This window comes from Talpa europaea (assembly GCF_964194135.1).
Source record: "Talpa europaea genome assembly, chromosome: 13".
In the NCBI taxonomy this organism is placed as follows: Eukaryota; Metazoa; Chordata; class Mammalia; order Eulipotyphla; family Talpidae; genus Talpa; species Talpa europaea.
This window is the reverse complement of record NC_140080.1, coordinates 28,501,307-28,528,983: the sequence shown is the minus strand read 5'-3', so window position 1 is coordinate 28,528,983 and position 27,677 is coordinate 28,501,307. Positions and strand designations below refer to the sequence as shown.

Genomic DNA, 27,677 nt, shown 5'->3' with positions numbered 1-27,677 from the left:
CCCCCGGAGGAGACCACATGTCCTGTGCACGCTAGGCCTCCTGTCTCTGAGATTCCTGTTTCTGTACCTGTATACTCTGCAGGGCGCTGCTGGGGGCCTATGGGGGCCCAGGGGGCTGGGAGGCTGAGAGTGGCCGAGAGACTCGGTGATGTAGGCGCTGGCTCCGCAGGGCTAGCAAGCAGTTCTGTGGGGAAGCGGGGCAGCAGGAGGTATGAGGGTGAGTCCCGGGGGGCTGGGGACCCTGGGCAGCCTAGAGCACTGTCATCGGAAGGAACGGGGCTGGGGCAGCGGCCTTCTCCGGGTAAGTACCGAATGCATTTCTTTTTCCTCCTAGGAATAGTGAAGAGAGTTATCTGTAAACAGAGGGTGAATTCATAGTCATACACCACAACCAAAAAATGCTGTTCTTGCACCGGCCTAGTTGTCCCCTCTCCCATCACTTGGGTGATGTGCCTGTGTCTTCAGATCTGAACCAGCACTACAACTCTGTTGGGCCTGGCTTAGACCTGGGACAGGTGCAGTTCCCGCGACAACCACAAGGTGGCACAGGAGCTTTATGTCATTAGGTCCTTGGGGCTGTTTTCCAGGGGCACCATCTCCCCGCCTGTACCACTGAGCCTCTGCTTCACGTGTACTTGTGTGGGCTCACACCTGCCTTCAGGCAAGCGGCTGCAATGCTTGTAGCTTCTTGGGCTGAGCAATCCCAGTGCTTACCCACTCTTGACAGACACCTCATAGTTCAGTTTGTCTCGGAGTAGCAGGGAATGGATGGACTAAGAACTCCTTTGAGGACAGGGTTGCCACCTATCATGGACAGGCACACACATTGCCCCCTCCCCATCCCCATCCCCCTTTATCCTCTGACAGGGAGCATAGTGGGCATTCTGAGGGGCCAAGTATTCCCGAGAGTCAGTGAACTGCTGCCTGAAAGTAGCCTCATTTTCACCAGGATTTGGCCTAAACCTAAACTAAGCAACTTTAGCCACTTGGTACTTACACCTTCTTCACCCAAACACAAATATTTGTTGTATAGAGAAACACAGGTTTAGTGCCACAGGTTCTATATGGCTCTCTGGCTAGGACAGCTCGGGGTATCCCTGCTCTGCCCTACTTACCCACCAGCCCTCTGGTCTCAGTACAAACAAGATATGATGAGTCACAGGGTGACTCTGCAATCAGGTTATTTAGGTTTTCTAGTTACCTTGAATGGTAGAGGCAGGGATCCCCACTTGAAGTGAGGGAGCTGGCAGGCTATGATTACATTGAGGCCTGAGAACGGATCGGGCTACTTGAATGGTGTATGTGTGATTTGTTGGTGTTAGCACCAGACTGCCATTACTGGGAGACCTAAGGCACCAGGAGCCAGAGGTGTAACTGGAGTCTGCCTTTCCTGCCCTTCTAAAACATTCTCTCCCTCCTCCTGTATTATTCTTCTACTTAGACCTAAGTGATTTTCCCCAGAAGCTGTATTCTGTGTTCGCTCCCATTCTTAGAAGGAAGGGACTCCCCAGTCTATGGGTTTGATTGGAAGCTGGGCGGGGAGGGCAAAAGAGGGCTACAGGTCTAGCAGAATGTGTGCAGAGTCAGGGAAGCAGCTTGAAGCAAAGGGAGGATGGTGGTGGGGACAAACCCACCTGCACGGACCACACCAATCCGTCTGCTGGTTGAGGCCAAAGCGAGCACGGCATTTCTTAGGCGAGCCAGGGTCTGCTCACAGCCATGCCAGAGGGGCAGAGCAGGGCAGAGGGCGAGAGCAGGCAGGCGGCAGGGCAGAGCGGGGCCCAGAAAGAAGAGGTAACATCATTGTTAGCCAGTCATAGACACCCCATAGCCCCCACAGGCAGTGTAGGCCTCTCCATGGCACAGCCAGCCCCAGTGGGAACCCTATAGCCCAAAGCCAAGATATCAGGAAAGGTGGGGACCCACCTGGGCATTAGAAGCAGTGAAAAGAAATGGTGGGTTGAGAAGGAAGAGACCCTGTCAGGCTGGCTCCTCTCTGTGGCTTGTGGGAGCAAAAGCCCAGCAAGGCCTATGAGATCCGGTCTCTCTGTCTTAGGACTTTATAGCCCTTCTCCGACTACCTGCCCATTTAACCAGGTTTTCATTATTGTCAGTGCCCCAGTCTGCCTGACCCCCTATCCTGTAGCTCAGGCTGGAGCTTAAGTCTCTTAAGCACTTTTACATATGGAAAGAAAGACCCATTCTTCAACCTCAGAGAAAGGGCTAAGGACTGCCCAGCCCCAGTTCTAGCCTCTCGCTTCCCTGTATGCGACATGAATTGGCTTCCGCTGGTTTTCCTGGGACATAGAGCTTGGTGTAGAGCTTGACATACAGGTCTTGCCCCCAGACGGCTAAGGGCAGGTCCTGAAGGTCTCTGACTGATACCTGCCTCACCCTCTGGACCCAAGTAGGGCTGCTGATAAAATGGGGGCCTGGAACGGGGCCCCCACTGCTGCTGAGGGAATGCCTCACCTGTGTTGGATTCTTGGTGCTTTTCTCTTGACCGCCTCTTCTTCTTCCCCTGCAGGGAATAAAGTTGCTGCTGTAAGCCCAGTGAGTGACTGGGACAGAACCTGCTGCCTAGCCTGGCTGCTGCTGGGATTCTGGGCCTGAAGTCCATTTCTACCTGGGGGCCCTCAGTGTTTCTTGATTGCAACTCTTGCTAGATGACCATGGGGCAGGGAGGGGCTCCTCCTTCCTCCCCTTCTGCCCATGTGGCCCAATCAAGTACAGGGCAGTAGTCGTGTGGGGGAATGTACCCTCGGTGGGCCTGTTTTTAGGGGCAGCTCCCCTCGTCCTCTAACGAGCTAGCCAGGGGACGCCTTGCACCCTCCACCTGTCCTCACTGTGCTTTCCCCGCCGGGACTGGCCTGTCTGGGCATGGCTTCTTTGAAGGTTACCCTACCTACCCCTGCTGTGTGTCACTACTCACATAGTTGTCCCGCGCCGACCAGCCTGGATATAGCTGCATGTGTAACTGCCTCTCCTTTCGTGCCAGCTCATAGTACTTGGCCTGTTCTTCCCGTGACAGCGCGTGCCACTGCAGGGGGGGAGAGCGACACAGGTGAGTGGTATTAGTCAGCAGCCTATATCAAGATGAAAGGTGGTCAGAGGCCACCTCTGATGCCCACCAGCCCATCGTCATACCCTGCGGCCCAGGATCTGGTTGATGGCAGCACTCTCCTTGAGCGTGCACTCTGCAATGACCTTGGCTCTCATCTCCTTCATGTACAGCATGAAAGCATTGAGTGGCTTCTTGATAGTTGGCTTCTTGGCTTCCTTTTCTGCCTTGGACTCTCCCTGTGTCTTCCTGAGGGCACAGGTCCAGATCACTTGGGAACTCCCCGTGCCACCGCCACCCCCCACCCCCACTCCAGTGTCTACTTAATGCTACCACCCTCTAGTGTGCAAGAAGCAGTGGTCAGTGAGAGAGTTATACAAGATGGCTTGACCAGAGGCGACCTCTGGCAGTTCTGGAGCTTCAAGGCAACAAGCCTTGGGCCTGGCAGGAAGAATATGAATCCTGGCTGATAATAGATGGGAACTTCTACCCCATTCCCCAGTTGCCTTTTCACTTACAGGCTGCGATCATAGGGCTGCAGCTCTTGCTTCCCTGAGGGGGGCACGATGGCCGGGTGGGGAATGGCTGCCGGGTGACCGGGTACGCCGGAGCCTAGCATCAGGGATGGGTGGGTGAACCTAGAGGCAGGAGAAGAGTTAACACTGAGGCAGGTATGTACTGGTCAGACCTCTGGACACATGGAGGCCCCTACATGGCACACGAGGACAGCTAGGAACAGACACCTCACTGCCACTGTCCTGCACACAGTACACACAGATACAAATACCTGCTCCCCACGCATTACACAGACACATTGCAAAAATGTACATGCCGCCCAGGTAGTTGGTAATACCCTAAATGGCTAGTGAACCTGACTCCTCGTCTCCTACCTGTATCAGTTCAGCATCAATGGCCTCTGGCTGCTCTGAGGCTTTCTCACTCTGCCCCTCTAAGCCTTTCCATCCTACACAGTGGCCTTTTTTAAAAACACCTGATGGTTCCTGGCCACTCCTACAATTCCTCCACTGCCTGTAGACTGAAGACTGGGTGCTACCTGGCTACTCGCAGATCAGGAGTGCAGCTGCCATGACATCCCTGCTGCCGCCCCTTTACCCCTGTTGGCTGTCACTTTCCACTGACAGACCTGGCTGGGGTCTCCTTGGTTCTTCCCCACCCCCAGAGAGCTGACTGAACTCTGCTGCGTGTGTTTTCCTCCCTGGACTGTGCTCCAGTAGGGCTGGAAATGGCTGCTGAACGGCCTGTTCCATACTGTCACTGAGGGTGTGAGTTAAGTGAAGGGCTGTAACTCCTACCTTACGTGCAGTTCTATGATTTGTACATTGCCTCTTGCTGCTGGCATAGATGTAGGGGTCCCTGAGCAAGCAGCCAGAGGGTGGAAGGCAAGAGGTTGGAGAAAAAATGTAAGTAGCCTCGGACATAGCCCAGGAGCATCCTCCTGACCCGCCCTTCCCTCAGCAGGGATGCAGAGGTGAGTGCACATACCAGCTGACTCACCCATGCAGAGGCAGGGCACAGGCACGTGTGTGTGTATGCACTGTTCCTGGCTGCTCTGTGCTGCTCTGCTGCACACAGTGGCCTGGGCGCAGTTCTTGTTCTCAGGCACAGGGCAGCAAGGGGCTGCAGATTGACAGACGGACGGCTGGACAGACGACTAACACAGGGCAAGCACTGGCCTGGGCATGGCTTCGTGTGGGCACTGAAGCCTGGGCAACAGGAAGCGGGAGCCTGGCTGCAGGGCTGCAGGGTAAGGGACTCACCTGGGGTAAGGGGTGCCAGGGGCTGCTGTGGGGGCAGGGAAGTGCTGTCTATATCCGCAGGAAGGGGACAGGGGGTAGAGAGGAGGGCTGGGCCTGTGGTTGGGAGAGACAGCTGTTAGCAGTCCGGCTACTGGCCAGATGTGGGCAAGGACTTCCCCACCTTGCTCTGGTTTGACCCATACTGTGATGCTACAGGTCTCGGCTTTGAGGACTCCAGTGTACGTTTCAAGCATCTGCCACCAGAGGGCAACCTGTGCTTCACCTTTTTCCTCTAGTCTTGAATTGGTGTTTAAGGGGTGCTGGTGGCAGCTTTCTCCTGGGAACTAGTTCAGTTTCCTATCAAGGAGCTGAGAAGCAGCAGCCTCTCTTGTAGCAATTCCTGCTGTCACCTGCCTACTCAGGCCTGCCTCTTCTTCCTCACATACTCACAGGTCCTGAGCAGCCAAGAGTCCCCCACTAAATTTATCTTAGACTCTGAGTTTAAATACAACAGGGCTGGGACCAGGAACCGGTCTCCCACCTCCCCAAAGGGAGTATGTCAGGTTACCTGGGGAATGGATAGTACTGCTAGCCAGCACCTCAAACCTCGGAGCTGGCAGCAAGGTGCTCGGCACAGAAGGATGGATAGGATAGTAGGGGTCTGACCAGCACACATCACCCTTTTCCCACAGGACCCACACTCACCAGCTCACAGTGTGGGGAAGCTGTCCCATGCTGCTTGAGGTCAGAGAGTAGAAGCCAGAGAGGTCAGGGGTCTGCAGGGGCCTGTGAACTCCTGCAGTGGGGAGGGCCAAGTCAGTGAGCTAGCCTGACCTGGAGCCCTTCAGCTAGTTATTTTAGTTTAAAGCCACTTTTGTGGGGGGAAGGGGAGAACCTCTAAATGCCATTCCCCTACCACCACCCCCATTTCCTAGAGGACCAGATAAATTGGTTTGTTCAGGACTATCCCCCCTATGTAACAGTACCCCCTTTTACAGGCCAGGAACTTAGGCAGAAGGATTGCGTGACTTGCACACTGACTGGCTGGTGGCAGAGTTGGGAGTCACTCAGGAGTGGGATGCTAGGCCTTGCCACACCCTTCTCTGCTGGTCTGCAATTGGGGCTCCCTACTGGGGGCTTTGACCTGGCTTTCTGGGCAAGAGGCGGGCCCCTGATCTAGGGGAACCTGGTGTGGGGAGACTGGGCTCCATTCTCCCCCCTCTGCTCCCCCAGGGTTGAGTCAGCAGGTTTCCCACAGCCAACAATGGCTGTTTTCAGAATGACTTTGCCTGGGGCTGAGGTGAATCAGCCATCACAACCACCACTTTCCATTTTCTCACTGGGGGAGGGAAAGGCTAGGAGCTTTATAGTTATCAGCTTTGCTCTATGCCTACTGTCCTACTGGCACTGTGGCAGCATTCAGGTTACGCTCCTACTGCAATATAAAGCCTTCAAATTTTGACCTGGCATCACCTCCCCCAACCCTCTGGTATTATCAGGTCCCCAATTCATCTTTCTGGCATTTTCTTTGGGCCCAGGGTTTGTACAACCTCAGATTCCCAGTTTTCAGACGGACAGCCATGAGGTATGAGAAGCTGGGTACTTGGCCACCGAACTCCAGGTCTCTTACCACCTCATCCTGGTCCCTACCTTGCTTTTGACTGATGTCAGCTGGTGCAGCTGTGGGGTGTGGGCTGCTGAAATGTTCATAGAGAGGAGAGAGTTGTGGGACGCCGTGAGCGGGTTGACTGGCCTTGTTGTGCTGAAAAATGAGAAGAAGTAGGGGTGAATATGGGGAGATCCAAGGGAGGAGGCATAGGAATAGGGGAATAGTATAGGCTGAGCCCCAATTAGTTGTGTACAGGTAACGTATAGAACAAAAGTTGAGGTGAATCAAAACTACAGGCTTTGGGAGGAGGAACCATTCTAGCCCTCGGTGTCTAGTAGCCCTGCCCGACTGCCCACCAAGCTATCCCCATGCCACCCCAACTTTACCCAAGTAGTCCCACCTTCTAGACCCTCTTTCTGCACACAATCCCAGGAGGTACATCTTCCCTGTCCAGGAAATTCTTCCTGGCCTTCTGGTCTCAGATCCCCGTTTCTGGGGGGCTACTCACAGCCTTTAGCCACAATAGCAGGGCATCATGGCCTGAGGACACCAGGACCATCTGGCGCTTTCCTGCCTCTTCCAACCCCCAGACTAGGGGTCCTGAGTCAGATCCTCTGTCCTTTCTCAGCCTTAACAGAATTTGTTAACACAGGAAAGGGCCCCCTAGCCCTCTAACTTGGGAGGTGGGACAGGGTAGGGCCAACCTGTCTGGCCTCTGTACTTCCTGTTTCCTCAACGCCACAGGACTCTTACTTTTCACACAGATCACATGGATCTGTCATGAGGTGACTCCGGCAGGCAGGGAAGGGGGCTCTCCATTGCAACCCAGCCACCGGGAGTTGCTGCTCAAGCCCAGGACCCAGCTCTGCATGTGCCCAGTGTCCTGGGCAGGATGGGCCCTGGAGAATCATCTACAACTTTGGCCCAGGTTCTCACTCAGAAAAGTCCATTTGCAGGAATGCTGCTGGCTTGGAACGCAGAGACTGACTGCTGACCCGTGTGTGTGCAGAAAAATGACATGGTAATGAGAGGGTTAGGTCCAGCTCCTGCCTTATGGGTAAAATTTCCTAATGGTGAATTAGCCTCCTTCACATCTCGGGGCTTCAGTTTTCTCTTGTATAATGAATGGGGTTCTGGTCCCTCATCACTGGTTTAGGGTAACTTATGGGAAGGAGGCCTGAAATGGACCCTTGGCGCTGGCTGATGAAGGGAAGGCTAGGTATGAGCCACACTGTAGCTAAGGCTTGAGGACAGGTGCCCATACCTTCCAGCAACAGCCCTGGCCACCATCTTCCCCCACATTTCTGCTGTCAGGGGAGCTTGAGGCTGGATAACAGCTGCTCCCATCCTCTGAACTGGGAGGGTGCTAACACTCCTGTCAGTCTGCTGCTCTTCGTCGCCAGCAAGAGAAGCCATGCACAGAGCTAAGCAGGCTTCCTTCTGTTATCAGGTGGTTAGCCTGATGTCCCCATGGTGGTGGGTCCTTCCAGGTTGGCATGAATTTGGGACTATAGCCCCATCCTGAGCCTGATGTCCCACCTGATTTGACCCCCTTCTGGGGCAGGACAGAAAATCTTCTATCAGCCCCGAGGAGGGCTCCTACTGTGAGCTGGAGGAAGACTTGGGCCCACCATGTTCAGCTCCTCTTCAAGACCTTACAATATCTGAGCGCTAGTTTTTTTTCCTCAGCTACTTGAAGGTGATTGAGTCAGACAACACCAAACAGCTCAACCATTCAGATGTCAGGTAATGAAGAGGCATGTAGAAAGCCCCTCATCCACCCTGAAGAACCTTCACAGGCAAGGAGAAAATGCTACAGTCCTTCCTCTGGTGCTGGACCTCACACTGGGTCCTGATGATGCCATTGAGGGTTTGCCTGGATGGGCGGGCATGTATGGCACCCAAACTGGCAGCATCACCTGGGGCGGGAAGGGGGGTGATGATGGAGCCATGTCCCCACATTTTGGGTGTCATGACTCCCTGTTGCTGCCTCAAAACCAGGCTACCTGGGCAAGCTGGGGGAGTCTCGGCTGCTTTCAGGCTTTCTTTTCACCCCAGCACTGATCCCAGACACAATCACCGTAGTTGGGATTGTGGGAGAGCACTAGGAGGGCTGGCAAGAGAGGTATGAGCCAGCTGTGGCACACGTGGGCGCACACGAAATCTTCTGTACAGAGTACCTGTCATGAGCCCGGCACTTGCCAAGCACCTTGCAAAATCCACCTCATGCCTGTTATCAACAAATGGCCATATCGCCCATCAGTCAGTTGTCCCCCAGCTCCCACACCATGTCTCACACTCTCCTTCGAGTAAACCTCAGTAGAGGCGCCCCCCCCTCCAACTCACTGCCTGTGGTTCTCAGCCACCATTCTCCAGTCTCGCCAGTCTCCTGCCCAGATGACGTCAGGGTCCCTAATGATTTCCATGTGCCTCAACCCAGTGGTCCATTCTCAGTCGTCGTCTTACCTGACCTCTTGCCCACATGAGACACAACTGATTTCTCCCTCCTCCGCGAAATGCTTCTTCACTTGGCTTCCAGAATGCCACAATTGTCTGATTTTCCTCTGGCCACTTCTTAGGCTCATTTCTGGCTCCTCTTCCTAACCTGACCTGAGGTTGCCTCTCAACTATCTACTCTCACTCCTCTAGGCTTACAGCTTAAACGTATTCATCTGATGGTCCACATATTTATCTCCAGCCCACATGTCAGAACTTCACTCTCCAGATGTCCACGCAACGACTCAACTTGGAGACCTCGGATGCTGCCCACGCTTAATGTGTCCAAATCAGCCTTTGACTTCCTACCCCAAATGCTGGCTTCCATCGTTGATGGCGACTCCTCTTCCAGTAAATATCTTGAATTATTCCTTGACTCCTTTTTTCTCTCATCCAGTTTGTCAGCCAGTTTAATGGCTGTACTTTTAAAATATATCTAGAATCCACCACTTTTTCTTTTCTCCCCGTGTCCCACCCCCAAACACCTATTGTCTCTGTCTAAAACGCCCAAACACCTCCATATCTCACCTGCATGACTGCAGCCAGCCACTATCCTGCCACCACACAGAGCGGTTCACATCGCTCCTCTACCTAGTCTCCAACCCAAGTCTACCAACTGAGCTCTGCGAGATCAGGCCCCCACACCCTTACCAGCATATGACCCTGCTATCGCCTGGCTCACCGTGTCCAGACTTCAGCCTTCACCATCCTGCTCCACTTACTGTAGTGATACTTTCTTCTAAAAGTGCCCTTGCTGGCCTTTCACTGTAGGATCCTGGCCAGTATGTCTCTTGTAAAATAAGGATGAGACTATCAGCCCTCACTATGCCATTGGTCACATATGCACAAATCCTGCTTTATCCTAGAATTTTGGGGTTCAGGAGCAAAGGACCTATGAAGGCTAGAAACTTCTTGGGCCTCTTTTTCCTGATAGGTAGGGAGAAGATGACCTCAAAGCAGGTTTTCCAGTAAACCACCGTCCCCTGGCCATGTAGGATAAGTCCCAGGTTGCAGCACAGCTCAGACTAGGCCTAGGAAACCTCAGAATCCAATCCAGCCTCCAGCCACTGGCTTGTATGTATGTGTGTAATGGGGGGTGGGGGGGCTTGAAGAGAATGTGTGTGTCGGGGGAGGGGTGTTGCATGGTGGGCAGAGGACTCTTCCTGTCTATCAGCCTTCCCTGAGAACTGGGGAAGAGCCTCATTAAACAGGAATCTGCAGCCAAACCACAGGAGCGATGCTGGCTGGGGCAGAGAGCCTGCCAGCAGCTGGAGGCCCTGGGCTGGCCAGGGCAGGGCACTGAGGGCCTGGCCAGTCCTTCCCACATTCATTCAAGCTGTCTCTCAGCCTCACTCCCCAGCCTTCTCCATGCCAGGGGGAACTGTCTGGCACAGGGTCTGGTGGCCCATGCTCCCCTCAGCCAGTGGAACGTCCCGCTCCATGGCCTCAGCACAAGGCTGTCCCAGGGCCAGGCTGCCCAGACAACAGGGTGGGGTTGCCTGGGGCCTGGCGCGCATATGGGGAGCCCAGTGACTGCAGCTCCCCTCCTCTCCTCCCCCTGATGGGGACTGTGGCCAGCCTCCAAGGGAAGGAAGCGGGTCTGGGTTGATTGTTCCCACCAGGCTCTGAGCAACTCCACAGAACCACCTCATATCTCACCTCTGAGGGAAGAGCGTCGAGCACAGAGCTGAGTAAGTGTTCCCGGCATGGTGGACTTTTACATACGAATGATAAACTCAACAGTAGTCAAACTCCCTGGTCATGACAGTCCAGGTCCCCTGGCCTTTGCCCATGCCTGCAGCGCAACCCCCAGCCCCACCAGAGGTTGCAGCACTCCAGCACGGGTCCAGGACTCTGAGACCCCTGGACTGGAAGTAAGGTCCACTGCAGTCCAGCACTGCTCCTCCTGTTCTTGCCTGTGCCAACACAAAACCTGTTGTCCCCAAGGAGGTCCTCATCCTTCTGGGTTAGTTTCCACAACCCATGGCTAGAAATCTCTCCCTCTGGTGCTACAGCATGCCCTCCTCTTGTTGAGCAGGCTGGAGCCAGGAAGAGGCCCAAGGGCAGGGTTGGGCAGAATATATAAGGGGGGGGACCCCTGAGGTCTTCTCTGCTCTGAAGTCAAGCTTGGGCCTGGCTGGGCTGCCCCTACCTTCCCCCTTCACCCCCCGCCCCTCACTTCCTGCAGGCTCAGGTGAAAAATAAACACAGTCGGCATTTTCCCTGCAGACCGCAGCGGTCTGCTTACAGGCGGTGTGCACACTGAGAGCCCTTGCCACCACCAGCAGAGAAACTCCCTCGCCTCTGACGGTTGACTCCGAAAACCCCCAAACGCTTGAACCCCACAACACTTTCCCAGCGAAGAAAGTTTCTGCTTCCTCTGGCCTCAAGCCTGGGGGTGGGAGGAGCATGTGAGGCCTGAGCAGGCTCTCCCAAGGCCTCCCTGTGGCAGGGGACTGTGCCACCCACCACACGCACACCAGGATTCTCCGGTGACTGCTGTGGGCAGACATGTTCAGTCAGGATGTGTTCACGGAGCTCACATATGTGCCAGGAGAAAGAATGTTTCAGGCCAAGAAAATAGCATCTGGTACTGATAGTTGAGTGGCACAGTTCTGAGCGCCTTCAAGACTTTAACTCAAGCAGTCCTGAAACAGTCTGTGATCAAAGGTGCAGTGATCCCCATTTGATCGTTAGGAAACCGAGACACGCGTTATGTAGCTCACCCGAGATCACACCACTAGTGAGTGGCAGGGCTGGGATTCCAGCTATACACAAAGGCCCTGTGGTTATTGTGAGGAACAAGGGGGAGCAGGGGAGGGAGTCCCAGTCCTAACCCCAATCTCTCCTTTTCTCTAGTCTGGTTAGGGTTACCCAAGTCAATCCTTCCCTGACTCTAAAAATGGTCCAGCAGGTTCTGGGACTCCTGGGATTGGAGTTCTGACCATGCCCCCCCCACCCACCCCCCCACACACCTGCCAGGACTGCTGGCATCAGGAGACAGTGATAGTGATCAGCCTGGCCCACATCTCCCCTGCTCACCACCACACAGCCCCGCCCCTCTCCTGCCCAGGTGCACAGCTCTTCTCCACTCCTTCCCGCTCCCTCCTGCAACTCTCCATACTCTTCTTTGCCAGATCTCAAAGGGTCACTTCTTAGAAAGGGGTGTGACCAGCAGGCAGGCAGAGATGCCCCTTGGTGCAGAGATCAGCCTGAGGGTCGTGGAAGGCAGAATTGACTTGTCATCTCTGCCTCTCCAGGTCTGTCTTTAGAGCATTCATGAAGACTTGTTGCCTGAAGGCCTCTAGAATCCCTGGTGCCAGGACTCCAGCAGGCCCCCTCCATTCATCTGCCATGGAGCTCACTTCAGTCTCTTGGCTTCCGGGGGCTGTTCCTGATGCCTGTTCAGGAGCTGGGGTGAAGCCTTTGGGGACAGGTCCACAGAAGTGGCAGAGCCAGACCTGGAGCCTCAAGATCCTGGGGTACAGGCTGATGAGGCAGAAAGGTAGGCTGCTTAGATAGTAATGTTCTGTCCGCCAGGTACGTAGGGGTGAATCCAAATATGGAAATAGCACATCTGGGGCAGGCATTATCCTTCCCATATTACTCATGAGGGAAGTGGAGCTCCATGACAGCCCCCATCAGGTCTATGCTAGGGGTCTTCAGTGGTGCCCTCTCCTCTGTGTTCCAGCCCCCGAAGGCTCTCGACTCCCAGTGCTGTAGGTAACTTTCTTCCCCCTCCGGTAACTCTCTCCCTTGGGTCAAGGGGCTTGGCCAATTTACCGTGATTCAGGCTTCATCATAAATGAGATTTCCCCCCTAGTCTCTGCCTGAGACGGGGTCCCCTGCCATAGACCTTACTGCACAGTCACTGTTCACTCGACCGTCTTCAGGCCCTCCCTGAGGGCTGAGATTGTGCCTGGCACACACTCTACTAACAGAACTAAAGCTAGGCCTCAAAGTTGGGTCTCTAGCTGTGTAGGTAGATGGAGCCCAGAGTGAGCCTGTATTTAAGTAGAATGTGCAGCACTGGGCAAAGCATGCTAGGTACATGGCAGCACACAGGTTGGAAGGCTGGGAAGAGTGGGGGCCACTACTTGGAGTCCAGGACTTCCTGCCCGGCATCCCGAGACCTGTGCCACCTCCTGTCCCATACCTTCCCGCCTGCAATTCTGTGGGAATCAGAATGATAATCAGCACCGTGACTACCACTAGTTTATGTGGCACCTTTCTGCTGATTAGAATCACTGCCCCTTCCTGTGAACAGACCTGGGCCCACACACCACGGCGTACTGCCTGGAGAGTGTAGTGTGGGCTGGGTTTAGCCCCTTGGCCCAGCTTCCCCGGCACAACCCCACACAGAGGCCCTGCTCAAAAGGTCCCCTCTGGTTCTCACTTCTTTTCCTTGAATTGCCAGGAGCCAGACCTGTAGCTACCAGCCAGGCCCATCCAGAGCCTCTCCCTGAGCATCCACTGGCCTTGATCACTTCCTCCAGGTTCTTCTCACTGTCCAGGACTGACTAGGCAGCCCCACAACTCCCCCAGACATGTGTCTCAAACTGCAGATCCACTGTCCAGCACTAATGGTGCTTAAGTGCTGAGAAGTCTGGCCACTGGCTTAGTGGGAAGCTTCCTTGAGACCTGGGATCATGAGAATAAACTCCTCCATCACTGTGGCCCAATTTTCCAAGGAGAGTCACCTGCATATCAACCGGGGCTCAATACGTGGGCTCCCACAGATCCCACCTCTGCAGACATACCCAGCTGGGCTCGTGCACTTTTATCACCAGCCCCCGCTCTGGGCCCCACTGCTTAGGACACGGTGCTCTCCAGAGAAGGACCTGCAAGCTCCTCGCCCACAGTGAGCTGGACACCCTGTGCCAGACGCCCACCACAGAGCATGGAGCCGTGGCGATGTGGCCAGCCTGGCTGGAGGGCTGGGGGATGGCTGGGCCACACCCTCGTGGACCAGGAGGCTTGGGTCCCACCTGCTAGTACAGGGCCGTTGCCATGGTTGCACAGAGCCCTGCCAGGTGCGTGTGGCCCGTCCACCAGCTGCCTGGCCTCGACATCAGATAACAGGGCTTTGCCACAGCAGAGGTGAGGACCCGAGTCCCTGCACGCAGCCCTGGCAAACCACAGGCCTGCTGTGGGCCCAAGCCGGCCCCAAGGCACCCTCAGTGTTAGCTGAACCTCACTGAGCTAAGTGGCCTGGCCCCCGGCCTCCAGTGGTTTCTATGCATTCGTTTACTTGCGTTTTCCTTCCTCCTCTTTGAGGTGAACGCCCCTCAGGACAGGATGTTTTCAGAGGAAAATAAAAGCTTCCGGGAGCTGCTGCAGCTGAGCTGCTAGTTGATGTTACTGACACACTAGGGACTCTGCAGCAGCCCAGACGCTGGGCATTCCCCAGCCCTGCCTCAGTGCCCAGCCATCCAGGAACAGGCAAGGACTCACCCTCCGAGCTCAGCCTGTCTTTGGCAGTAGTTGGCAAACAAGGCTCTAGAAAGGGAGGCATTTGATAAATTCAGAGGTTTTATTCCCCTAGGAGCAGTCAGAAGGCAGGCAGGAAGAAAACAGCAGAAGTACAGACTTAGAGATGGCAGTCACCTCTAGTAACAGCCGACTGCATACCTCAGACTGATCAAGGCCCAAGTGAATGCTCAGGGTCAGAGACCCTGCAGAGTCCTGCTTCCTCCCCTCCATCCCACTCCCGAATCCCAAGTCTTCCCACCACTCTGTGATATGTGTGCGATTTGCGATTTGCTGGTGCGATTTGCTTCTCACCACTGCGATGTGTGTGCGCTTTGCTGGCGAGGCAAGGAGGCCCAGCCAGGTTAAATGGGACTTGCCCAAGGTCTCACTGACAGATCTGAATTTGATTCCAGTCCCTTGGGGTTCCTGCTGGAGCGGCAGCAAACCTTACAGGCAGTGAGCCAGCGTGAAGACCACACACGTGAGGCCCAGGAGCCAAGTGATTCCCAGATTCTACCTCCCAGCCCCAAACCACCCCATTCCCATGTCCTTACTGAGACCTCCAGCCCACCAGGGACCTGGAATCACTGATTTTGCCAGCCACACCCTGCCAAGAATCTTTCTAGGAAAAAACTGAGGAGCAGCATGGCTCTGAAGCTTGCCCAGTGGGAGGGGCACGTTGACTCGTTCCCCTAGGAGGGGACTGTGGCCCTCAGTTGTGCATGACTAAAGGAGATGTGAGAAGTCATCCTCCCACAGGCTGGTCTGGGTCTCCTCTCCACATTTGAGGAGGAGGAAGGGGCGAGCCCCCTATTTGCTGGGGTGGCTCTTGTCAGCGCTTATCTTGGAGGGTATGTGTGCTGCCTAGGAGTGAGTGTGCAGGAGGCGTCAGGCCTCAGAGTGCTCCCCCCAGCTCCTTGCACCCAGTGTAAGCAGAGGAAGGTGGGCAGGGCTACCCCAACTGCCACAGGGGCCCTCGTGAGGCAGAGGCCCCCAATGAGGCTGAGCTTGAAGGTTCACAAAACCACACCAAACAGCTCTACAGATACACACCTGGGTGTAACAGTAAAAAACACAGGGGACAGGGTAGAAGATCAAATTCCTAGGGGACAAGGTATGGGGAGCAACGGGACAGGGGGAGCCAAGGGGACCCAGCTATAGCGATTAAACACATTTTTCAAAAACAAGTGGAATATGTTGCCCAAGTGTTAAGGAAGAACGATGCGGAGCCAAGGGAACACAGGTAGCTGCCGGGGTGTAAATGCCCTCCATGGCTCAGGGTTGCGGTCAGGATCACATGAACTAATATTTATGTCCACTAATATTTTTTAAATTAAGTTAAAATGAAAGGAAAAAAACGACGAAAGCAGGCAGGTCGCTAGTCCAAGGCTTTTCAGGAAGGCCAGCCTTTGTGCCAGGCCAGGGCCACTTGTCCTCGGTTTCCTTTGGACTATTGCCTGATTGCTATCGGGCCAGACTGCTGAACTCCCGACTGGCCTTCAAAGACCAGAGCCAGGGACTGGGGAATGGCAGAGGGCAGCACCTCAGCGGAGCTGGCAGGCGGCTCTGGTTCCCAAGCAACTTCCCCATGGCAGGGGCTCGGGGCACACCGATGCCCAGGCGCGCCCACAGATTCCTCAGTCCAGCCCTTTCCAGGGACCGAGGGTCTAGGGAACCCTGTAGCCCACCCTGGGCCGCACAGAGGTGGGTGTCTGGCCCGGAAGGTTGGACAGCAAGCGCTGAGCTAAACCAGGACTGTGACCAAAGCTAGAAAGAGGAATGAATCCACCTATAGACAGCTCAATCTCAGATGTCATTTATAAACACTTTCCCCAGCAATATTTATTCTGGAAGTGCTGTGTTCCTGTCTCCAACCAAAAAACGGAACCCTTTGGCTCTGGGAGTCCTGCCCATGCCAGGCATCCAGGGAGCCCCTGGCCGAGAGCTGTGAGGTCATGCCCAGGAGGGACAGTCTTCCCTTGGGGCCAGCGGAATCCAGGGGTCAGCTCCTGAACCCAGTAGGGGTGGGGTAATGCCTAACTTTGCAGCCTGCAATGCCTCCATCTCTGCACATTTTACAGCAAAAGGGCAGAGTGGTGAGAGCATGGGCTTTGGGATAAAATAAATCCTGACTCTGCCAGGTACTAGCACATTCTTAACCCCTTGACCTCAGTTTTCCCCATGTATAAAATGAGAGCAATAATAATGCCTACTTTCTCAGCTTCTTCTAAGGATCTTGACATTGGGATTGAAAGCCCCTGGCACTTGAGATAATCTCTGACCCTGCCCTGCTATAGTGGTCTTGTTATTCCTTCCAGGATGGTTTGCCGAGCACCTACTGTGTGTCCTGACCTATGCCGGGCACAGAGAGCCCAACTGTCAGGAGGACAGATGTGGCCCTGGCCTTCTAGATCCTCTTCAGCCCTTTTTGATCCAAACCACCATCCCTGAAACCCCCACGGCCATCAATCCATGGGGCTTCGACAAGCCCAGCTTTGTGTGTCCCCACACCCTGTGGACGACCGTCACCTCCTAGCCCCACCCATGGGGTTGCCCACCACAGCTGGGCGGCTCCCCGGGGCTGTATACTGCTTCAAAGCCTACCAGCAAGGTCTGGGTGGCTGCCGCAGCCCGGCACACTCAGTGGCCGCCCTGCCTGGGCCCCACCATACCGGCAGAGCCCTTGCTGCCTCTGCTGCTGCTGCGGCAGAGCTCTGGGCGCTCTGAGCATCCCGAGGGCCCACCCACCCTCCGCTGCTGGGCCACCAGGCCAGCCACAGAGCATCTGATTTGAATGAAACTTCAAACTTAATGACTTTCATGCTGGTTATTTAAAACGCAATGTAATTTTCTTAAACACCCTATTATTTCCTTTGATAGCTACAAAGCTTCCCCCAATCCCATAAGCATGTTTATTTTTAGGGAAAAGAGTGGTTAGCTGTTGGTCATAGAGACCATAGGGAGAAGGAACCCACAGAAAGCAGGGCAAAGAGTCAATTCTAGCTGCCCAGAGGCCCTCTGCCGCCCTGTCTTCCTGCTAGGGCAGGCTCGCCACTGGCACCAGGGGTCTCAGGCAGGCCCCCGCCCTCTCACACCCGCACATCAGCCAGTAGCCCTCCTGTCCACCACTTGACAGTGGCCAAGTCCCCCTGCCACAGGGGCCCAGTGTCGTCGTCTGTGAAATGGTTCCACTCGTTCCCAATGAGCCTCCCACAGACATTCCGGACTTGGACATGGCTGAGGGAAAGGTCGTGGGCCACCAACACACCCTCGGCTGCCTCCTCTTGGCTCCTCCAGACAGTCCGCCCTGGGGGAGGCCGGGGGCCTGAAGTTTGACTAGCTGCATGAGATCTGCCCCCAGATAAAGTGGCCCCAGGCAGTGGCTGCCCACGCAAGGAGGGTAGATGGGTGCGGCCCTGCCAGTCCGGCTCCCTGGCAAAGGAGGTGGCCTGGTGGGTGTGCGTGCAGAGGTCAGCTGAGCCCCACCAATGCGGGGCGTCCTCTGGGAGTGGCTATTTTTAGATCCCAGGCTTTCATGTGGCCGAATGATGTGGAGTTTACAAAGCATTGGTAATGCGTTTCAGATGGCGGCCCAGCAGGCCGGGAGGCTGGGCCTGCTGCCACCAGAGCCAGGTCAGAGTTAGTCAGAATAACCTCAGCCTGGACTCTTGTCACCTGTCCGTCTCTCCCAACCCCTTCCTGCCTGAGCAGGATGCTGGCCCTGGAGTGGCCCTTGCAATGCCCAGAAAACCCCACCTGCTGCTCACCGAGCAGTAGCCTCTCCAGGCAACATTCTCCAAACCTCAGAAATCTTCCATGGCCAGGGATCCCCACCCCCATTTCAGAGGAGTAATCTGAGACCTAGAGGAGTTAACAGATTTGCTGGAGGTCCAGCACGCAGGAGGGGGAGGAGGTGGGCCTGGTCCCCCAGCTTCTTTTCTCTCACAACTCCCTGCCCTCATGGGCAACATGGGCTTTCTGGGAGAGTGATTTGCTACCACTCACTAGGCTAGACCAGCCCAGATATGGTAGGGCAGGCAAACCCCCAAAGCCACTATTCCCTGGGGCCATTTCCTGCCCATCCATGCCTGTAATCTCAGTCACAATCTTGTCATTTGGAAGCAGATAGTGTAGGGTCCAGACAACTCTCCTGCCCGGGGAGAAGAGCCTTGCTTGTTTTAATGGCAGGGGCGGGGGAAGCTAATGTGCTGGAGTGTCTGCTTCCTCTACTCTCCTGGGAGCTGTGGCTGTGGAGTCAGCCACAGGGGTGTGAAGGCTGTGTCCCCCGTCTTCTCTGGGCTCTAAAGCTGTCTGCTAGCATGGTAGCCACCCCCAGGAGAGGGGCAGGGCCAGACTCACGCCCATCTCGGCTCCACCCCAAGCCAGGGCTCCAATCTGGCCAGGAGAGAGAGAGGACCTCGACCCAACAGGGGATGTGGCCAAGAGGAAGCCCATGTTTTAGCAGGCCCAGAGGGGGTGAAAACGTCTAACCCGGACAAACCCACCAGGGCGTGCATGCACGCAGAAGCTGAAGCGGGCCACACCTTCTTTTCAAGGAAAGAGGAGTATTGGATCAAATCCCAGGCATCCTAGGCAGCAAGCCACCTGAAGAAACTACCGATGTTCTAGGTTCTCAGAGACCCTCCCCAGAACTGGGTTCTTCAAGTCCTACCAGAGCCAATGCTGATGAGAAGTGCTCTCCACAGCCTGGCTGAATCACCAACAGACGGAGGGACCTGACCTCTGGAGTCCCGCCGCCACTCTAAAAAATGCCAAGACCCTGGGCTCATGACGCTGGAGTCAGATGAAATAATTTGAAATAAAACTTCCACCTTGGAGGCACTCTTGCCTGGCACGTGCCAGCACCCTCAGGTCACCAGGACCCAAAGCCCACTCCTCCCTTGGCCCGGCTTGCACTCCTCCAGGCACCCCCTGCCTCCTGGCACCCGCTCTACCCCAGCTGCCAGCCTCGCCCTCCATGTCCTACTCAAACCGTCTGCCGATGGGCACACCCTGCCCTTTGTGCTGCCAACACGCTGCATGTGCCCACCAGCCACTCCCAGGCTCCAGAACCAATGCCCGCCTGGGTGCCGAGATCACATGCTGGGCCCTCGGTGCCAGGCCTTGTCCAGCCTCATCCCATGCCCCTCATGAACCGGGCTTCAGATGGTTCCTCCAGTGACCAAGAACACGCTGATTCCTCTCTCCTCCTCTGTGCAAGCTGCCCCCCCCACCCCCCCGGCCAGTCAGTCTTGTCCTTGCCCCTGCAGAGGCTCCGGGCTAGCTGGAACCTTCCTCTGTCAGGAAGCCTACCCGCGTCCACTGGCTTCTCGTCTTCCTCAGTGTCCCTTTATCCAATTTCCATGGAACCTCGAAGCTGACTCTGAGTCCCCAGGAATCTCTTTGCCTTGCTAGTCTGAGCTCTGGGAGGGCAGAGGCCAAATATGGGGTGGGCCGTGGGGGGTTCACTAAATGCTGTAGGTTCCAGGAGTCTCTAGATAGATACAACAGGCAGGACTGAGGGCCGACAGCTGTCCCCTTTGCACTGCCCTGCAGAGCTGGCTGCGCACTGAAGAAGGGAGAGCGTCACAGGTTCTAGCCCAGGCTCCACCTCAGGCGTCTTCCACCCACTGGGCACAGCGACCTTCACAAGAGTCCTTCAACAATGTGGACAATTCCCACGCATGAAGCACCTGCTATGTGCCAGGTATTTCACATACGTTAGCTCATTCCATTCCACAGTAATCCCAAGAGGTGTGAGCCTTCATTCTCCTCACTTTCAGATGAGGAAACTGAGGTCCACAAGGGTTAAATAACTTACCCAGGGCCACTCAGCCAAGGACTGGCATGCTTGGTACTGGAGGGTGGATCTTCCAGACTCAGTGCCTTCCCCTTCCATTCCTCTGTGGGGCTCTGAACAAGTCCCCCCTAACCTGGCCTGCCCAGCCCCCCTGCAGGGGGGGGGGCAGTTATGGAGGCTCCAGGCACTGTGCCGTTGGGGGAGGGGGCCCTGTGACCTGATAAAAACACCTGTTTCCTCCAACGGAGTCTTGTTTGTACACAGAAGCAGGAAGCAGCCCGTCACCGGGTATGAGGGAGCGTGAGTGACTATGGCTTCGGGACCGCAGCTGCTGAGAAGGCTGAGGGAGGTGGTGGCGCCCTTTGCCCCTCCATGCAGTCTATGCCCACCCCAATCCAGCCTGACCTTGGCTCCTAGGTGACTTGAAACTGTGACCCTGTAGCTCAGTTGAGCCTCCCTTTCTGCAGGGGGTGAGGGAGGGGTTACAGGAGACCTAGGGGAGGGGACCACCAAGCCTCTCCCACTTCAACCCTACTCACACCTCAATCTCGGGGTACCTAGGGAGGTATGCACAGCTTCCATGGATATTCCTGTGCTGGCTTTGGAAGCTGGTTCAGTGAAAACCTGGAAGAATATCTGGGTCCCAGTGACCAATCGAGGGTTCACTGGGAGCCCTTCCAATCAGCTGAGCTAGAGCAGTGGGCAGGTGGTCCTAATAGTGCAGTGCCTGGGGACAGGGTAGGGTAGGATCCTCAGGGATGGCCTTCTTCATGGGGCTTGCCTGGCCCTGAGAGGCATCTAGGCAAGGAGCCACTTAGAAAGAAAGCTCCCAGGCTCCCCCTGGGAGCAGCTGAGGAGGGCTACAGATTCCCCAAATACCACAGCCAGTGTTATACAGCCCTCCCAGTCAGGAAAAAAAACGCAAATCAGAAGAACCTTCCAGTTCCACTGCCCACCATGGACTTATTATTAAAAAGAACAACAAAAGAGAGCAAACTCCACGCTGGCCCTGCTTAGGAACTCAAAGGAGCCTGCGGTAAACCTAGGACAACAGGGAAGCAAAATGCTGTGGTTCTTCCTACCTCCTGACCACATAATTCTCTTTGAATATTATGCTCCAGGAAAACAATCACGATGAACACTAAGGAGTGATTGGTACAGAGCACCGTTCCACTGTTAAAGAAGGCAGCCTGCGAGCAAATGAGAAGGCATTCGGGCCATACACAAACATGGAGGCCAAGCAGAGATGCTGCAGTGGGATCAGGTGGGGGGGGCTGTAAAATGTACCCCCCACACCAGGGAACAAGAACAGGTATGCAGGGGTAGCCCCGTGAGAAAAGGCCTGAGAATGGTTCAGAGGCTAATGACCACGAGGGCCATTTTGCTTTTTTTCCTTACAAAATAGCTTAGGCACCCCTATCTTGTACAAAGCGTTTCTAAATTGCTGGGATGGGACACATTCCAAGTAAGTTTTGGGGTGGTAGGGGAGTATTCTCAGGATAGAGTGATAGGTTCCCATTCTGGTCCTAGGAATCCTGGTTGAGGTAGGAACATGAGGGGGTCCCAAACCCCCCAGGCCCCTGTGACCCAAGTGGAGATATGGGCCTTACTATCCAGAGGAGCCAGGACAGTAAGAGATCAATCAAGGACAAACCCCTCTTCCCCTTCTGGGGTGCAGGCCATGCCGGCATTTCCCTGGCACGCGGACGCCGATCGTCACTCCAACTCTGGCAGGAGAGCTCACCGCTGCCACTGTGCAGATGAGGAAATGGAGGCCCAGATACTTCTGACAGAGGGCTGTTTTTGGCTTAAGCATGTCAAGTGCATCATAAAGCAGTGCCCACTACCTTGGCCTGCAGAGCTGCCAGGCAGGCGAGGTAAATGGGGTCCCAGGGAAGAGGGAGGATCCCACGGGGAGGCCAGGGAAGTCCCCCTGAGGAAGTGACATCTGAATTTGGCCGGGAATGAGGACTGAGGAGGTAGCAGCTGTGTGAGGATCCGGGGAAGAGTATCCCAAGCTCCTAAGCTGAGGGAAGGACACCAAGGTGCCGAGGTGGGAAAGAATCTGATGGCTGTAAAACGCCTCAGGACGCTGAGGTGACTGCTGCTCGGGGAGAGAAAGAATGGTGCAGATGAGGAGGGGCAGTCGGCAGGGGCCGGCCACCCAGGCACTTGGGCTGTGGTGAGTGGTTTGGACTTTACTTCAAGAGCAATGGGAAGTCGTTGTAGGGCTTAATCAGGCCAGAGATGTGATCTGATTTATGTTTTTAAAGGACCCCTTTGGCTACTATGTGGTGCCCAGATTGTGGGTTAGGGTGGAGGCAGGGGGACCCTGGAGGAGGCTGTTTCTGCTGTCTGGGTGAGGGAGGGTGACTAAAGTGGAGAAGTGGAAGATCTGGGGTGCTTGAAGGGGAGCCCACGTGCCTGCTAATCCCTTCTTTGTCTTCATCTGTCAGACAACTCTGAACCGCCAAGAAGCTGCTCACTGGAGCCTCCTCCACAGCCCAGCCAGGCCAGCTCTGCCCAGGACTCCCCCACCCGGGCCTGTTGTGACAGCACTCCTCCGGCCAGGGCCTGGTTTGTGTCTATTCATCTGTCTCCTCTGCTTAGCCAGGCACTCCCAGAGGTAGACACTGGTTCTGAGCCGTCTGGGTGCCTGACTCCCTCCTAACAAGTGTCAATCCAAACAGGGCTGGTGACCAGCCATCACTAACCCCCTCGCTTTCCCACCCCCCAGCAAGGTCCATTTCCCTCCAAGGGGTGTGCAGGGCTGGGTAAATGCATTTCTGCAGAGCTCCCAGACAGGCTGGCCACGCGTCAGCAGCACTTCCTTCCTCTGAGTCTTGCTTACACCCTTACCTCCCGCTCCCTCAGCGCTGGTTTCCACAACCCTCACCTGGACCTCAAACCTGGGAGTCAGGGAACATGGGCCTGATGGCCAGAAGCCCACGCAAGAGTCCACCATCTCAACTGGACACCTCCCCACTGGCATCCAGGCCTACTGGGTTGAGGCATGCCTGAGCACCGGGCCGGCTGTGAACATCAGGCCAGTGAAGCAGCCCAAGTCCCTGCAAAAGCCAAAAGGCTCAGCTTTCTCTCTTTTTTTTTTTTTTTAATTGAGGTAATTCCCATACCATAAAATTCACCATTTTAAAGTCCACAGTTCAGTGGCTCTTAGTTTAGTCACACGGTGGTGTTACTGTCACCGCTATCTAATTCCAGAACATATTCATCACCCCCCTAAAAAAATCCACACCCATTAATGATTACTCCCCATTCCCCTCTTCTCTCTCCCCCTGGCAACCATTCATCTGCTTCCTGTCTTCATGGACTTGCCCATTCTGGACAGTTCATCTAAACGGCAAATGGCTCAGTAGCCTTCCAGGCCACAGGCTCCAAGCAGAGCCCATTGCAGGTGTCACAAGAGCAACGTGATCTATCCTTTTCAAGATGAGATTTTGCACCCGGCTGTCAGTCCCACACTTTCATGAATCTGAGTTTCCCAGAGGAGTGCAGCCCTACTCATCCCTGAATTGCCTCAAAATCTGGCCCGGGATCACTGCCCCCAGGTCTCAGAACAGAGAAGAGAAAACAAAACAAACACAAGCAGTAGCTAATGGTCTAGGCCAGTAACCCTCCACAAGTCCACACTAGCTGCTGACAAATGTCAGCCGTGAAATAAACTTTGACCTGCTCTACCAGTCCCAAAATAGTTTGCAAGAAGCCAAGAATCAAAAAGAAACAATATTTTTTTTTGGAAAAAAACTATCTCCTTTTGCCCCATGAGCAGGCTGTGAGGTGGTCACTTGGCTCATTGCTCCTGGCAAGATTCGAGTCAGCCTATTTTGAGGTATTCAACATGGGAGCCTTGTGGGCATTCTACCCACACAGGCAGGTGGATGCCCGGCGTGTTTTCCCACTCTAGGGAGGTCAAATGATGGGCTTTGAGCTCTTCTGCACAACTGTTGACCACTTGGATTCTTTCAGAGACGGTGAGACAAAGGGTGAGGGGAGCATGTTCCAAGGCCCATGGCAGGAGCCGGGCAGCAGGTCAGCTGTCCCCCGAAGATGGGCACGGGAAAGCATAGCTTTCGAAAAAAATCTCCAAAGGCTGCTTTTCCTCAAGGTCCCGGCAAGGGACTCCCGACCCACTATAAGAGTATCTTTTCTGATTCCAGACACATGGACCTTGAATCCCATGATAAATGTGCTCCCAAAGCACTGCTTTTGCTTTTTAGAACCCAATCATATTTTAAATGTCCACACAACTCTGCGAGTAACCCGAGCAGCTACTCTTGCTTGCTATGGGTAATTATCAAAGTGGCTTAAAAGAGGCTCCTCTATTTCACATACACCTTCCATGCCCAGCTGAGGCCCTTGTCTCTGTCCCTGTCTCCAGCCGTGTGGCACAGCCACAGTCAGGACACAGAAAATGAGTGCAAAGCCTGCACTGGGCGGGGAAGAGGGTGACTTGCCCCTATAGGAAGGGTGTGACACAGAGAACTGTATCTTCGTAAACCAAAGTTACCTCAATTAAAAAAAAAAAGAAAGCAAGCAATGCATCTTCGGTAGCCTAAGATCCTGAAGTTGATAAAACTGGTGAGTGGTGTTGTGTCTGCCCCTCCTGCCCCAATCCTGCTGCAGAGAGCCGCTGCCTACTCTCACCATGTGAGCTAAAGGACACCACCAAATGGTCCCCTCGCCACACCCTTACAGAGAACAAGGCCCCCCGCACCCCAGCACGCTCACCACTTGCCTACACTGTGAGAGCAGCTCAAAAACACTGCCTTTCCCTAGCACTGCTGTGGAGTCATACGAGGTCGGGATGGAGCCTGCCCTGCTAGGGCCATCCTTGGGCCTAGGCCTTCTGTCAATCACGTCAGGGACCCCAGCCCTTTATCCAAACACCTCACCTGCTGGCGGTATGGCTGTGTTAAGTCAATGTGGCCCCAGCCAATGGGTTCACACGGTGCAGGGAACCCCAAAGCATACTTGTTAAGCAGCTGCTCACAAAGAGTGGGAGGTCTCTGGAGAGAATGGCCGCATGGGGTGGCAGCAAGCCCCCTTCATCATTGATTTAGAAGGAAGCAAACAAAGCCTCACAGAGCCACCTCGAAGCAGAAAGGGGACTCAACCACAGGCTCACTTTACAGATGAGGAAATGGGGGTCCAAAGGGGAAGGAGCTCATTTCTACAGTCAGACTCTATCTACCAGGTTCTACATCCCAGTTTCTGGAGAGAAACTTCATTCTGTCTTCTCACCTCCCACGAGCTTCAGCATGAAACTACTCTCAAAACCAACCCTCCTCCTCACTCCTGATTTGAAACAGCTCAGCAGTCACCCTCCTCCCTCCCAGTGACCCCCATCTCTAGCCATGTGAGCCTCCCACCTGCTGACCCCCAACTGTGTGCTGGGTTTACATTTGGACCCAACACCCACCCACCAGAGCTCCCCAAACCTTTCATGTGCTATGGGGAGCTCTAACCTCACCCCCAACTTGGGCCAACTGAGGGAAGTCTGCAAGACTAATCTGATTTTCCCACTTCAAGTGCAGTTTTACTGCTCCAAAGCACTCAGAACAGGCTCTTCACACTTTAAGTCATCTGTACCAATGGACAGAAAAGCATGGGAATGATCATGAACTCTTTTCAAAGCACTGGTACTTCAACACTTAGCTTGCAAATTCATTAAACAGGCTTCTTGCCCACACTATTGATCTGAAACACCTCTGCAAAGCCTTTCTCCCAGGTGCCGTGCATCTGAGACCCAGCCAATTTCACAAAACCCCACTTTCCACACATGGTGTTCAGGGTCCCTGGCAAGGGTGCTGATGCTCTCTACGAGTTGGGCATGTTTCTCCTGCACAACCAGGAGATCTGAAGCCGACGGGCTTTCTGCCCATTCCTAGCAGGGAGGTCTGGGGCTCAGTGGAAGAAAGTGAGTGCAAAGCTCACAGCTCAGACCACACTGCACTCATCACCTCCCCAGCGGAGGAGGGGATTGAGAGCAAATGTTCCCTGGACAGACCCCACCCTAGCACTGCACAGCACCAGGACCCAGCCTGCACCTGCTTGTGCGCAAGCTGGGAAGACAAAAGCCAAAAGCTAGAGGGGAGGGAGAGTACCCAGGACAGGCCTCCTTTCAGCAGAGTCCTCCTTCTGGTTCAGATCCCATTGGGTGTATATGGGAAAAGAAACTAGAAGAGTTCTCAAGGATCAATTCTGTTCTGGGCACAATTCGCTTCTTACTCATGCCTCACATACCTGGTCAAGAAGTTAGCAGGCAGGAGGAGGTAGGCTCGGCTGCTGGGGCCACTTACCAGAGGGGGCTGCGGCTGGGGGTGCTGCCCTGCTCCCGAGTGGGGTGGGTAGTGCATGAGCAGATTGAAAGCGGAGTAGACGGTGTCTTTGTACATGCCGCTGGCGCACTCCGGGGCCTTCAGGCCTGGAAAAACCACAGCTGGGTCAGAATCCCCGGCCTAGGAGGCTCGGGTTGAAGACTGCGCTCCAGAGAAAAACCTGAGAATTGCCAAGAAGTCTTCAAGTTCGTGACTTGAGAAGGTACGGGCTGGGGGTGCCTGCAGTGCAAGTTTTGACTCAGGACTCCGAGTCCAGACCTCCCTTAGGCGGCCCCTGCTTGACCCCCCAGTCCGGAGGACCGAGGAACTTAGGCTAACAGCTTTCTCCTCAAGACAGGGGATTAGTCAATCACCTGGGCAGGAGGGGAGGTGGAGATGGTGGGGGTCTGTTTACTCCTATAAAGGTCAGGGCACCGGAAGTGACTCGAGCCTAGCGGCGCCGGGAAACCCGCCCCCACTCCCCCCACCCCCTCGGTTTTACCGCCTCCTTGAGCAGCAGTTGGGGGGAGGTACCCCCTCCGCACCCTCGGGTTCTCCGCAGCCCGGCTCTCTCCCACGGTGGCCTGCGCCTTAGCGGGAGGAGGGGTCCGGCCCGTGCAGAAACTCACCATCCTCTAGAGACTCTGGAAGTTTGTCCGGGAAAAGTCTCTGCGAAGTGTGTTCCCGCCCGAGAGCCTGCGGGGAGATCCAGAGGGGTCTTGAGGGGCCCTGGGACAGCCGGGGGCTCGGGGTCCGGGGGCGGGGGGGACTCTAAGAGGTGGGGACCCCGGGATGGCCGCGGGAGGGAGGGGAGGGTCTGCGCAAACCGAGATCCAGGGGCGGGCGCGCTCCGCGGCCGCCGGGGAGGAGCGGGGCGGGGGCCGGCGCTCACCTCGGCCCCGACCTCGGCCTCGCCGCGGGCCCCGGCGCCTGCCCCCGGGACCCCCGCGCCGCCGGCCGCGCCCTCGGACTCATTGACGAGCGACGACTTGAGCTCGGCCAGGTCGCGCTCGGGGCCCGCGGCGCTGTCGCGGCTCTTGTCGTCCTGCTCCTCGCCCTCGTCCTGGAAGGCCAGCAGCTCGTCGGGCGCCCCGAGATCGTCGCCGCCGCCCGCGCCGCCCCCGCCGGAGTCCAGCTGAGGCAT

At 55.4% G+C, this 27,677-nt stretch overlaps 1 protein-coding gene across 1 annotated transcript; it reads right to left on the bottom strand.

Annotated features, from left to right (window-relative positions):
* Positions 1 to 31: 31 nt before the first annotated feature.
* On the bottom strand, positions 32 to 27,677 carry TCF7 (transcription factor 7; the record flags this gene model as incomplete). The annotated part of the gene is given in 12 exon segments (XM_084252080.1): positions 32 to 97; positions 99 to 330; positions 1,635 to 1,707; positions 2,473 to 2,521; positions 2,933 to 3,040; positions 3,148 to 3,310; positions 3,580 to 3,699; positions 5,524 to 5,614; positions 6,469 to 6,580; positions 26,516 to 26,640; positions 27,163 to 27,229; positions 27,426 to 27,677. Coding segments are annotated over 12 exon segments (1,458 nt in total).